Here is a 13,348-nt window from a genome sequence, read left to right on the forward strand (position 1 = left end):
TTCCGTATAGACTGAAAAACGGCAGAAGCGATTTTCTCGAAATGTTCGCATATTGTGTAGGTTGGTCTGAAAGGAAACATAGGCTATATAATTTTCGGTATCCCTCCTATCCTTATGCCAATTTGCAGCACGATTTGATATCCATATTTGAGTCGCAATGTCTGAGGTGCCATCCCTCACCTAATGAAAACATTACCACCTGGAATCGAGAAGGGGCAAGTTTAAACTCAATGACAAGTGACCTTTTTTAAAGAAGGCGCAGCGGAGCGGGCTCCGTTCAGCTAGTTATATATAAAATGATCTCTATCTGCGAAGCAAATATTCTGTCGCTAAACGTCATTGAATAGACAAAAATTCGATTAGATGAACTTGGTACTCTCCGCTGAACCGCTCTGTCTTTTTTAAAACACGCGGGACAATTTTTCGATGGTATATCGCATGTAAATCTACTTTTCGATATTACATAAATAAAAAAAAATCAGAACACTTGACTACCAATAAGGAAGTCAAATTTAAACCCACAAATGAATTGAATTTTATTCCCACAATGTACCAATTGGTCTGTGTTTATGGTCTATGGAGTACAGTTGTCTCCAAATTTTGGTGTTAAAAAACAACCTTCTTGTCCTATACGGTATACATGTCCTCTCGGAGTGGTTTTGGGCATGGTCGGCCTCACCTCTCATATAAACTCCGACCTATCCTCTTCGGATTACATGTCATAGATATGAAGGATAATGGGGTGATGCGAAAAACAAAGTAACAAAGTAAGGGAAAACATTTTTGCCAACTTAAACGAAGACCTCATTTCATAATCGGTGGCGATCGCTGTTGCTTGCATCTGACCATTCGCGGTCACTGTTGTCCTTTCTTTCGCGCAGCGAAGGTTTCATGGGAGTTTTAGGCTTATTGGCCGAACGGGCCATGTTTCGTCCCATCTGTAAAGGCCCATTGGAATTGGTAATTTGTTGTGCTTGTTGAGAATCCTGCTGATCGTCGATTACTTCGTAGTGAGCCTCTGTCAGATTTTTCGTCGAACGCCGATGAGCTTCAAGACTTTGTGACTCTGAAGAGTAGGGAGGATACGACGCTACGAAATTGGTAGGCGTGGTCTGACCCTGATTCTGACCCAATTCGGCAAAATCATTCAACTGATTTAGTTTCTGGCCACAAGGCGTCATGGGAGAGAGATCGGTGAATTCAGTCTTTGCCTCGGATTCCACGGAACACATACTCTGGCATGAGGGATCTTTTGGTATATGACCATGGCCATGGTTGGGAGTATTATCTTTATTGGGCCCCCCTAAGATTTTTAGATTCTCCACAAAGCCATCGGTTGTGGCATGAGTACTTTGAGGGAATGGAAGACGACTACGTATGGAATTTTCGCGGGGACCAAAACGCTGTGCCAAATAATCCTCATTAGTGCTGCTGCTACTGCAATTGCTTAGCTGATGCTGGTGATGGTGACCTGCGTGGCCATGAGAGTGTAAGTGATGTGGTTGGGACTGTGCCTGTCCCGGCTGTTGCTGGCTGGTGGGAGGTATTAATGTTCTCTGCGATGCCCGGGTATCTTCATAGTAGTGGTCATTCTTCACGGACATATTGCAGCAGCTGCTAACATCGGCAAAGTAGACTTCCGATTCGGTGGGATCACTGCTTTCGCCCATTTGCTGATCCATATTCTGGAGCCCAACATTGGTAGATTCGCAACTGCTTTGAAATGCCGAGTTCTCAACGCCACATTTAGTGAGCTGTGCCTGCTGCTGCTGCTGATTGGTCAGAATGTCCTCAGCCAATATCTGAGGTTCATGATATTCCTGCTCTTCGGCGCTGCCGGTAGTACCATTGGCAGCAAATACCTGTTGTACATTGACCCGCTGCACACTTTGCGAATTGGGTCCAATACTTTTATTGCCAGGATCCAAACGTTTCTTAATCTTGCGGGTGGGCAAGGTATTGGAGAAACGATCTCTATCTCTTAGGTTACTGCCACAATCGCTGTCCGAAGGTGTGTTCTCATACTCCCCCTTTGACTTAAAGTTACTCACACTGCCCACTGTGGAGGCGGTAGACCGTGCTATAGAATTTTGTTGGCAGCAATTTGAGGCAGCGGGCTGCTCCAAAAATCCTCCACCATTATTAGACTCTGTGATGTTGGCATTAAGGGCTAAGGGGGTGCCGCCAAGCTGGTTGCCACCAACAATGGCCCCATTTGTATTGGCATGATGATGAGGTGGTTGTATGTACTGGTAATATCCCCTCCGGGCTGGACTGTTGGGGTCACTGTACGGCGGCGGAGGACCCCAGACACCATAGGGCAGATTTCCAGGCAAGACATTAAATTGCTGAGTCACAACATTGCCATTGGCCACAGCGGTGACATCTTCGGCCAATGTGTTGGCATTACTATTTGAGAAGCCATATTGCGAATCGGGACTTGAAGGAGTTTGTCGGAATCGTGAATTGGGGTCGGGTGAGCTACGCTGCCACCAGCGATTCCAACTCCAGCCACTTCCTCTGCCACGAGCGGTGGTCATTTCGTGTCTACGGCAAGTATTGGTCATGCCCATTAAATCCTCACCGCCAGGATTGGGCGAATAGAAGTTTCCCGGCGGTTGTGTGGACCAGAAACGAGGCTCACTGCTCTCATCCCAGGGATAAGCTGCCGCCTGCAGGGGTACTTGCCGATGGGCATGACATTGCTCACAACAACGACAACCATGGGGCGCAGCAGCGGTAGCCATATTTTGCGGTGGCATTTGGGGACGAGTATACAAAGAGCGACAACGCAGTTCCAATTGTTCCCAATACATTTTCTTGCGTTCATGGCTGCAAGGATACAAGATTTAATGGCATGAGATTAAGTGTGAGAGAGAGACAGAGTAGAGAGTTATACGATACCTTAACAGTTGGTAGACCAACATGCAACTGAAGACGGCTACAAGAACGCCGGCAACAGATAGACCGAAGATTGCCCTTAAGCAAGAATACAAGGAGCCATGAACGACTCCACAATCTGAAAGCGAGTCAAACACCAGACGCACACCCTCTGATAGAGAAAGGAAACATTAAGAAACCCGTGACCTTAGTCTTACTCCAGCTTACCTTTGTCCACACGGTCCACCTGAGACTCAATCATGTCGGAGTAACAGGTGCAGGTGCGAGTCTTCTGGGCGTATTCACATTCACGCAAAGCTTGCAAGCGGCTCATGTGCAAGACCGTTGTGGTCACTGTGACCAAAGCACAGGTTAGAGCCGAGATGAGGCCGCAGGCCCCAGACAGTTTTATCAGGTAACTGTATCGGTTACGTCTTCGCGCCAGGCTCATCACACAAAGACCGGTGAGTATCAACTAAAATTCAAAAAGTTCTATTTCAGTTTACTCCTTACGCCCTAAACCATTTTCCAATACTTACCAATGTGGCGGGAACAAATGTGGGAACTGTTTCGAAATTACCCACTGTTATTGTGTAAGAGTGTAGCAGGAAATAAACACCCAGAAACAGCAAACCGAGTATGCAAGAGAAGCCTCCGCAAACCAAGCACCAGACCACATACTTTTTTATCACCATACCCGAGCGTCCACGAGCAGCTGTAATTACAAATCCAAAAAAAACATCAGTTATGGACAATCCTTCCATTCCTACAAATCCCATAAATCTAACTTAGAGGATAACCGCCATGCACTGCTGCTGCGTCACGTACTAGACCCCTGTGGTGGGTATTTTGTTGCTGCGGCATCCATTGGCAGGTGGAAGGTGGCATGCTGTACTGCATGAATTGCATTACGGGATATCCATGCATTTTGCCAGACTCGGATTCAGACAGTTTCTAAAAACGCTTCTAAACCCCTTCTTCAAATCACCATAAACTTCATTGTCTTTTCCCACTCTATCACTTGTGACACTTTGTTGCAAAATTTTACACAAAGTTTTCATTCATTTTTATTTCATTTCCTGTATTTTTCTAAATTTTTCCATTCACTCTGTATCTATCCTTCAGTGTTCTGCCGTGGAATTTTTTTTTCGCTGATGGGAATAGTGAAGATACAAAATTCCTACACTCTATTGCGAGAGCATCTCCTTTATCTTTCATCCCCATCGTCCCCCTTAAGGCCAAGGAAGCTTTTAAAGTTGTATTTCTGCCAGTTTGACCTTATGCCCACACATGTCGGAGTACCTTCAGGAAGTCAAAGCTTAATGCTAAGTAAGCTTTCGAAAAGCTCCACTAGTTAACATGGCAATTTGGTTCTAAAGGAGAGCGGCGGGAGGATATACAAATACATGTAGGCCTAGGGACTTGAGTGCGCATGTACGGAAGTGGTGTTTGTTTTCTCTGTTACGTTTCTCTCTATCTTTTTTAATGGAGAGAAACCTAACTTCATAGTTATTGGCGGTGAAATATTTTCTTAAGTCAACCATAGATTATGTGAATGTTTGAGTAATGGCATCCAAAAAATTTGCAGACCAAAGCAAACGCCATTTCTTACAGACCAAAAGTTAAATCTGGGGATCGGTAACAAATATCTTCAAAATCGTATACAACTGGCGCCTACAATGGGTTAGAGATATTAAGATATTAAGTCCAGGATGCACTTAAAGGTGAGGTCATGCGAACAGCTGAGTACAATTTTTTTTGTTTTAATATTGTAGTAAATCTAAATGTCAAAGGCTTGTTAACACAGCCGTGATTTTTACTCTAAAATCTTAAAAAAAAATTCTAGTTGATTCGATATTCCACACATAAGCAACAAAACACACACTTGAAGAAAAAAGTTGTAAAACAAAGTTTATTTCTTAAACCACTTTGACATTTCAATTCACGGCATTTGCCACTCAAGGTAGTTTCGTTGAGGGTAGATTTTTGTCATTGTGATAATGAAACTACCTCTGAATTGTACCAAGTATTAAATCCATCAATATTGGGGATACACATACAAAAAAATGTGTTTCTTGATGGGAACACTGCCTACTGTATTTTTAGTATAAAATGTTTTATCTAAATTATGTTGTTATTGTTGACCTCAGATTTTTATTTTAGCTAATTGCATTCTGTTTTTGCCTTTACCTTGGCCAACTCCAGGATTCACTAACATAAAGTGGATAGGCCCCATGAACATCATTAAGGTTGTCCAATCTGCCGATTGTAAATGCCATCAAGTAGGAGAAAACGTAAACAAAGAATGAATGTAAAAAGAGAACAAGATGACATCCTCAATGCCAAATACTGCCGCAAATTAAAACAGGTAAAAAGGCATTAAGTTCGGCCGGACCGATCTTTGGCAACCCACCACCTCGGGTATATATCACCCTTTTGTCAAAATCCGGTGAAAATTGGATAACTTATGCACCCAAATTCGGCACGGACATTGAGTGGTCTAATAAATATAAGTCACTGTTGAATTTTATATTTTAAATTTCAACAAAATCGGGTAATAAATAAAGCTTTTGTGAGCTTCAGACCCTTAATCGGCATATCGGTCTATATGGCAGCTATATCTAAATACAGTTCGATCTGGACCACATTTAGGTCGGATGTTAGAAGGCGTAAAACTACTCACTGTTTCAAATTTCATCGAAATCGGGTTAAAAATAAAGCTTTTAAGGGCTTCAGAACCCTTATCGGCAGATCGGTCTGTATGGCAGCTATATCTTAATATAGACCGATCCGAATCATATTTGGAACAGATATCGGGAGTGCTAAACTTACTCTCTGTTTCAAATTTCAGCGAAATCGGGTAATAAATAGAGCTTTTATGGGCTTCAGACCCTTTATCGGCAGATCGGTCTATATGGCAGCTATATCTAAATAGAGTCCGATCTGAACCATATTTGGGTCCTATGTTAGGAGGCGTAAAACTACTCACTGTTTAAAATTTCAGCAAAATCGGTTAAACCATTTATCTGGAGATCGGTCTATATGGCAGCTTGATCCATATTTAGGTCAGATATCAGGAGGCTTAAGATAACCCTGTGTTTTAAATTTCAGCGAATTCGGGTAATAAATACAGCTATTATAGGCTTCAGACCCTTTATCGGCTGATCGGTCTATATGGCAGCTATATCTAAATATAGTCCGATCTAAACCATATTTGGGTCCTATGTTAGGCGAAAAACTATTTATTATTTCAAATTTCAGCGAAATCGGTTAAACAATAAAGCTTTTACGGGCTTTAGACCCTTTATCTGGAGATCGGTCTATATGGCAGCTATACCTAAATATAGCCCGATTTGATCCATATTTAGGTCAGATATCAGGAGGCTTACGATAACCCTGAGTTTCAAGTTTCAAATCGGGTAATAAATAAAGCTTTTATTGGCTTCAGACCCTTTTTTGGCCGATCGGTCTATATCTATATATAGTCCGATCTGAACCATTTGGGTCAGATGTCGGGAGGCCTAAAACTACTCACTTTTTTAAATTTCATCCAAATCGGATGAAAAATAAAGCATTTGTGGGCATTATACCCTTTATCGGAAAATCGGTCTATATAGCAGCTATATCCAAATAGGTCCGATTTGATCCGTTCAAGAACTTAACCAGAATGCATCAATAAGACGTATCTGTGCCAAATTTCAGCTCAATATCTCAATTTGTAAGGCTGTAGAGTGATTACAACAAACGGACAGACACACGGACATCGTTAAATCGTCTTAGAATTTTACGACGATTGGAAATATATATACTTTGTAGGGTCGGAAATTGATATTTCGATGTGTGGCAAACGAAATTACTAAATGAATATACCCCCTATCCTACGGTGGTGGGTTTAAAATGGTATGACGGTTGATCGCTTGGCTTAACCTTATTCAGTAAATCCTGGGCCAAATCTTAGGTACAAATTTTGCCCATGAACATTCCACTAAGTAACAGGGGCAAACTTCTCACATATCAATGAGTGTAGTCCGATTCAAGTTTTAAGCTCAAATGATTAGGGGCCTCCTTTTTATAGCCGAGTCCGAACGGCGTGCCGAAGTGCGACACCTCTTTGGAGAGAAGTTATACATGGCATAATACCTCACAAATGCTGCCAGCATTAGGAGGGGAATACCACCGCTGAGAACTTTTTCTGATGGTCTCGCCTGGATTCGTATTCAGCGTCTATTTACACTTTACTCATAGCGAATTATTATAGAAGTCTACTACACTGATAGAAACATGGAAGATTGTTCAAGGTGTGAGCGAAACATGGCTTAAGAACGATAAACACTAATGCAGTTAAAATGTCTGGCTAATCTTCACTAAGAAATGATCACCCTCTTCGTTGCGTTGTTTATTTCGAGAAAACTTTCTGCTAAGGTTGTGTATTCGGGTCTGAACTACGGTGTTGTAGAATGCCAGTTCGTAGAAGTGTTGGTAGAGCGAAAGTGAATATTGTTTGGTGTACTTTATCTTCCAAATGGGGATTTCGAGTTCATTGAATCAGAAATTTCCGATCTACTTGTTGGCGACTCTTATTTTGTTATAATGGGCGACTTTAATAATAACTTATCTGAAGATGCCAAGATGCTTTTTGTGCAATTCTCTACAAACGCACTATGAGGCACTTCATTATTCGTCTTCATTTATTGACTATTTCTTTATATTCTGCCCTGAGCGTTAACGTATTGGAGGTCAATTCATTTCGCCTGATATCTTTAAACATGCTTTCATTTTTATATCTATGCATTTTTTTGTTCCGCGGTATCAGGACTATTATTTATGATTCCTACGACAACCTAAATTATGGTGAAAATTTGTTGTCTGTTGAATACAGCAGATGTTGATATACAGTTGCTCATTGAGACAGTTCATGCTGTTTTTCCAAGGAAGAAAACTAGGTTGTATACCAATAATTGTGATGCTCCTACTGTTCGTCATTATAAATTATTAGCTGATATAGCTTATAGGGCTTATCTTTGGGACAAGAGTCAGTAGAATTGGTCGGCATATTGTAGGGCAAGGAATCAGGCTATGACTGTTAAATGAGTCTCAAACGTAAGTGCCACTCTGCTTTGGTTGATAGAAGTGGGAATCCCAAAATCCTTTGGAATATTATTAGAAATAATGGAATAATCGGGAGTAGGATGTCCAATATTGACGATTTCAACCAAAGATTTGAAAATAACCAGCTGGATGTTATATGTGACATAAGTTATATTTGTCTTCTTTACCGGGTAAAGAAGGTTTTACCTTTAAATTTCTAACCAGTGAGGTCCTAGTTTTTGAATTTTCATCCATAAAATCAAATCCCCCAGAAATTATGGATTTCCTCTTAATTTTACAGAATAGTATTACATTTCATTTCTAGCCATTTTCTTCATCTAGTTAACACTCACATTATAACATGCAGGTTCCCTAATGAATGGAAAACTGATAGGAATAATCCTATAAGTAAAAAAGCCGAATTCCGACGATTATAGGTCCATCATGCTATATTTTGTACGTTTTGGTACTTAAATGTACGAATTTCGAAAAATCACCTTGTCCCCCGATTTATACTGTCAAAGATTATAAGAGCTGTAGGTCAATCTGTTAAGAAAGTGTCATTTTGTACGGTTTAGTACCTTAATGTACGAATTTCAAGAAAGTCTTCTAGTCGGCCCGTATATACTCTGAAGGTTTACCTGCATCCCAAATATCCTAAATGAACGAATTAAAAAAAATCTCCTAGCCTTCAATATATACTGCTAAGGTGTGCCTGCATCCCAAATTTCAGAGCTCCACCCGTAAAGAAAGTACCATTTTGTACGTTTAAGGTACCGAATTTAAAAACAATCTTCTTGTTCCCCGATCTATACTGTCAAGGAGTAACTGCATCCCGGTTTTGAGAACTGTAGCTCAACCTGTTAAGAAAGTACCATTTTGTTATTTTTAGTACTTAATGTACGAATTTCAAAAAATCTTCCAGCCGTCCAATATATTCTGCCAAGTGTCATGGCATCCTAATTTTGAGAGCTTTAGCTCAATCCGTAATAAAAGGTTCCATTTTGTACGTTAAAGTACCTAAATGCACTAATATCAAAAAAATCTCCTAGTCGCCCGATATATACTGCCAAGGTTTTTCTGCATCCTTAATTTCAGAGCTCCATCTCAATCCGTAAAGAAAGTACTATTTTGAACGTTTAAGTTCCTAAATGTTCAAATTTCAAAAAAAAACTCCTTGCACCCGATATATACTATCAAGAAGTAACTGCATCCCGATTTTGAGAACTGTAGCACAATCTGTGAAGAAAGTTCCATATTGCACGTACCCGAATGAACGAATTCGAACAAATTCTTCTGGTCGGCCGAATATACTCTCAAGGTGCACATGTATCCTAAATTTTAGAGCTCTAGCTCAGTTCGGATAGAAAGTGCCAAATGTAACCAATGTAACCCAATTTTGAGAGTTTGAGCTCAAACCGTAATAAAAAGTACAATTTTGTACGTTATAGTACCTAAACGTACTCATTTCAAATTTCAGAGCTCCATCTCCTAAATGTTGTCTTCTTGTTCGCCGATATATACTGTCAAGGAGTAACTGCATCCCGATTTCGAGAACTGTAGCTCAATCTCTTAAGAATGTATCATTTTATACGTTTTAATACATGAATGTACGATTTTGAAAAAATTCTTCTAGTAGGCCAAATATACTGTCAATGTGCACCTGAATCCTAAATGTCAAAATTCTAGCTCTATTTAGTAACTAAATAGACGAAATGTGTGCACATTGAAGAGGGCGAACGGATAGAAATAGAATTTTGAAAATCTGCTTAAAGAATCATGTTGCGTAAAATTGTGGTTGGGAAACAAATGTAGAGAGTTGTTCTCAAAACGACAGAAAACGTACGTTTAGTACCGCATTTGGCACAATTTGGTACTTTTTTTATGGATAGAGTTAGAGCTCTGTAATTTAGCATGTACTTACAACTAGGAAATGTATGAAGGGTGACTAAATGTTCTTTTCAAAATTCGTACATTTTGGTACCAAAAAGGATAAAATAGTGCGAAAGAGCTTTCTTCGTCCACGAGGAAATTATCGTGATCTTGAAAAAATTAATAATATTAGATAACAAATAGTACCGGAAGTGGAAGATAAAGTACTATAGTGCTGTAATTGGTACTATTTGGTACGTTCTTTATGATTGAGCTAAAGCTATTGGGCAATTGGAGATTTTTTCCTAGTTGCCCAATAGTAAGGCACCTACAGAAAGACTCTTTTAGAATCTTGATATTGCACAAGGTTTGTTGAAACTCACCATTGATTGAACCCGACGCCGTTTTAGGTCTGGGTGGTGGGCGTGGAGGTAGAGGTGGCCTTAAGTCGGAATTCGTACCAGGCATGCCATTCGTCTCCTTCAGACAAGCTTCGGTAATGGCTTCCGCATCGCCATCACTGTAAATATCGATGTTATTGGCATTGTGATAGTTCAGATCATCTGCGATTGAGGAACTTTTATGGGAAATGCCGCAAGATGATTTTCTACAAAAACAAAGACAGACAGAAGACATTATTAAGTCTTTGTTTGCGTGGGGCGTTACGACGATTGGCATACTTATTTTTATTGCGTTCACAGCGCTTCACTGTACTACTGTTATTGTCCGATTCGCTGACGGTAATTTCATCTGCGGTCAACATGGCTTCCGACAGAACGAATTGCTTTAGCTGATCTTTTCGATTGGGAGAGGAGTTAATGTCTTCACTATCGGCTGGGGTGGGAATGCCACCACCGCCTGCCCCACATTTACATTCCAAGTCACAGTCACAACTGGAGGCCGATTGGGATTTCAGCATTTTGGGTGAGGAATTATCCAACAAATTGTCCCTCAGTGATTCGGTCATTTTCAGAGCCTGATAGGAGTGATTGAGCAACAACGAGGTCTCTGACTGCGATTTTTGAGGCAAGTCTGTGGTGGTCGTGGCAGTGGGAGGATCCGAACTACTATTGCTGCTCGCCTGGCGATGAACTATAACCGCCGCATCGATACTGTTCTGATGGGAATGCAAACCTCCTCCACCCCCTCGATTTGCCATGACCGCGGCCGTATGAGAGGACTTATTTGGCGATTGCTGCACATGTGGGGGATACTGATGTAGCTGCTGCTGCTGCAGTTGGGCTGTTCCACAGGAACAGCTACATTGGCAGGTGGGTTGTATGGTGGGATTTGCATATTGATTGATGGCCGGCTGCTGGTAATACTGGATGTAGTGGTATTGATGCGAGGGGGGGTAGATAATGTTCTCCACTGTGCTGCTAGCCAGCGAGGGATTGAGAGAGGATCGTTTCAGGGCATTTGGCACATTCATGGGCTTCCGTTCCGCTATAGAGTTTTCAACTTCCATGTTGTACAACAACATTCACAAAGACAAAATAGACTTGGCCTATTTGATTAATACACTTTTAACACGCACATTCGCATTCACACTCACTCATATTTATTTTTTCTACTTTAAATTTTCTCTTTCACAGCGGCGAAATTTTGTAGGGGGGACTATCGAGCGAATGAACGAAACATTTCCTGGAGTTATATTCCGTGTTTGAAATCTCAAATTATGGGAGTTTGTTTTTTTTTTCATCCCAAAGCTGCACACATTTGATGTGGCTGTTGTTGAGTTGTGGGATAGGCTCTAAATGTGATGTGAGTTTGTTGGTTCTTTTGTCCAAGACCACGAAGAGTTGTAGAAAGAGGCTGTTAAACCGGTTTCTCACTCCCTTTGGAAGCGTTTCTTGAAATGACGATAATGAATTGTAAAGCCACAGCGAATTTTAACATATCATCGACGAGTATCTTGGTGGGCTCCTACAACCAACCTCCTCCGTCCGTCGCCTCCTCACAAGCAACGACTTGTCCTCACACTCTTCGTTAGCATTCTTCCCAAGAAGAAAATATGCAAGCCACACATGCACAAGCATTCATTCATTCGCACGCATACACATCACAATTGTTTGTTAGGCGATCCCCTCCACGAAGGAAATAAACAAATAACAAATTATGCAGTAGGTATGTTTTTTTTTTTTTTTTAATTTATTTCATAATTAATGTTAATTGGTTGTGCCATTCATTCATTGATAAACTCCGATGTTGACTAATTTTTCGTATATATTTTTCTTAAGCCATTTGTCACATTCGTCCGATGATCGACGCCTTGTTTGTTATGTATTACATTTTTATGCTCTGCTTTTACTTCTTTCTTACATCCAGAAGATACTTTTTGAGATGAAAACAAAACAAAAGAAAAAAAAACAAGAAAAACGATCGATTCACCGTTTCACGATCACAACACGCCGAGTACACAAACACAACTCTTGGGCAACTGACTTAGCAAACATTCCACCTAACCCAACGACGTAATCGTTCACTCGCTGAGCGCAACACTACGACCATCAATTCTTAATGGTTTACATTCGCTCTGCTCTCTCTCAGTATTTTGAAGATAGTTTGCGATTGCTCTTTGCACTGAAAAAAATAAAAATCGTTTTCAATCACGATACGAGTACGTATAATTGCAATCACATTTTGTTGAAAAAGGTGATTGAAAAGAAATTTCAATTAAAAATAATTACATATTATTTAAAAAAAATATTGAAAATTCCATTTAGTTTTTTAATTGATGCAATTAGAAAAATTATTGAAATTTTCAATTAATTTTTTATTTGTATCAATTATAAGGTTGGCGAAAGACTGTTTGTGTGGGAGTTTTCTCTTACATATAGAAAGTATTTATCACAATTTCGAGCAGGTAGATACTTTCAAAAACGGACGGTCACAAAAATGCTCATGGGTTTAAACAAAAATCCGATTCAATTAAAAAAATAACTTATTGTTCAATTGTAAAGAGATTCAATTTTCAATCACATTTTAAATTTGAAAAATTAATTTTTATACCCTCCACCATAGGATGGGGGTATACTAATTTCGTCATACTGTTTGTAACTACTCGATATATTCGTCTGAGACCCCATAAAGTATATATATTCTTGATCGTCATGACATTTTATGTCGATCTACCAATGTCCGTCCGTCCGTCTGTCTGTCGAAAGCACGCTAACTTTCGAAGGAGTAAAGCTAGCCGCTTGAAATGTTGCACAAATACTAATTAGTGTAGGTCGGTTGGGATTGTAGATGCGCCATAATGGTCCATGTTTTGATATAGCTGCCATATAAACCGATCTTGGATCTTGATTTCTTGAGCCTCTAGAGGGCGCAATTCTTATCCGATAGGAACTAAATTTTGCACCACGTATTTCACTATGACTTCCAATAACTGCTCCAAGTATGGTTCAAATCGATTCATAACCTGATATACCTGCCATATAAACCGATCTTGAGTCTTGACTTCTTGAGCCTCTAGAGGGCGCAATTCTTATCCGATTGGAATGAA

At 40.3% G+C, this 13,348-nt stretch overlaps 1 protein-coding gene across 2 annotated transcripts; it reads right to left on the reverse strand.

The window, feature by feature from the left end:
• Positions 1 to 586: 586 nt before the first annotated feature.
• LOC106090383 (uncharacterized) lies at positions 587 to 12,351 on the reverse strand. 2 transcript variants are annotated; one of them, XM_013256554.2, is made up of 6 exons: positions 10,521 to 12,351; positions 10,224 to 10,447; positions 3,420 to 3,595; positions 3,109 to 3,355; positions 2,905 to 3,052; positions 587 to 2,832 (listed from the first exon to the last, which is right to left on the reverse strand). In XM_013256554.2, the coding sequence occupies exons 1-6, from the start codon at positions 11,321 to 11,323 to the stop codon at positions 810 to 812; spliced, it is 3,621 nt and encodes a 1,206-aa protein (XP_013112008.2). In that variant the 5' UTR covers positions 11,324 to 12,351; the 3' UTR covers positions 587 to 809. The 2 variants fall into 2 exon arrangements, with proteins under 2 accessions (XP_013112008.2, XP_059226986.1); XM_059371003.1 differs by lacking the exons at positions 10,224 to 10,447; positions 10,521 to 12,351 and adding an exon at positions 3,669 to 4,588.
• Between the last annotated feature and the right edge of the window lie 997 nt (positions 12,352 to 13,348).

This window comes from Stomoxys calcitrans, chromosome 1 (assembly GCF_963082655.1).
Source record: "Stomoxys calcitrans chromosome 1, idStoCalc2.1, whole genome shotgun sequence".
NCBI lineage: Eukaryota > Metazoa > Arthropoda > Insecta > Diptera > Muscidae > Stomoxys > Stomoxys calcitrans.

Excerpts from the sequence above, each read along its gene's own strand:
- LOC106090383 (XM_013256554.2), bottom strand. The coding sequence starts at position 11,323 with ATGTTGTTGTACAACATGGAAGTTGAAAACTCTATAGCGGAACGGAAG. Across the intron at positions 3,053-3,108 it reads GGTGGACCGTGTGGACAAAG|AGGGTGTGCGTCTGGTGTTT; the intron begins GTAAGCTGGAGT and ends TTTCTCTATCAG. Across the intron at positions 2,833-2,904 it reads TTGGTCTACCAACTGTTAAG|CCATGAACGCAAGAAAATGT; the intron begins GTATCGTATAAC and ends GTATCCTTGCAG.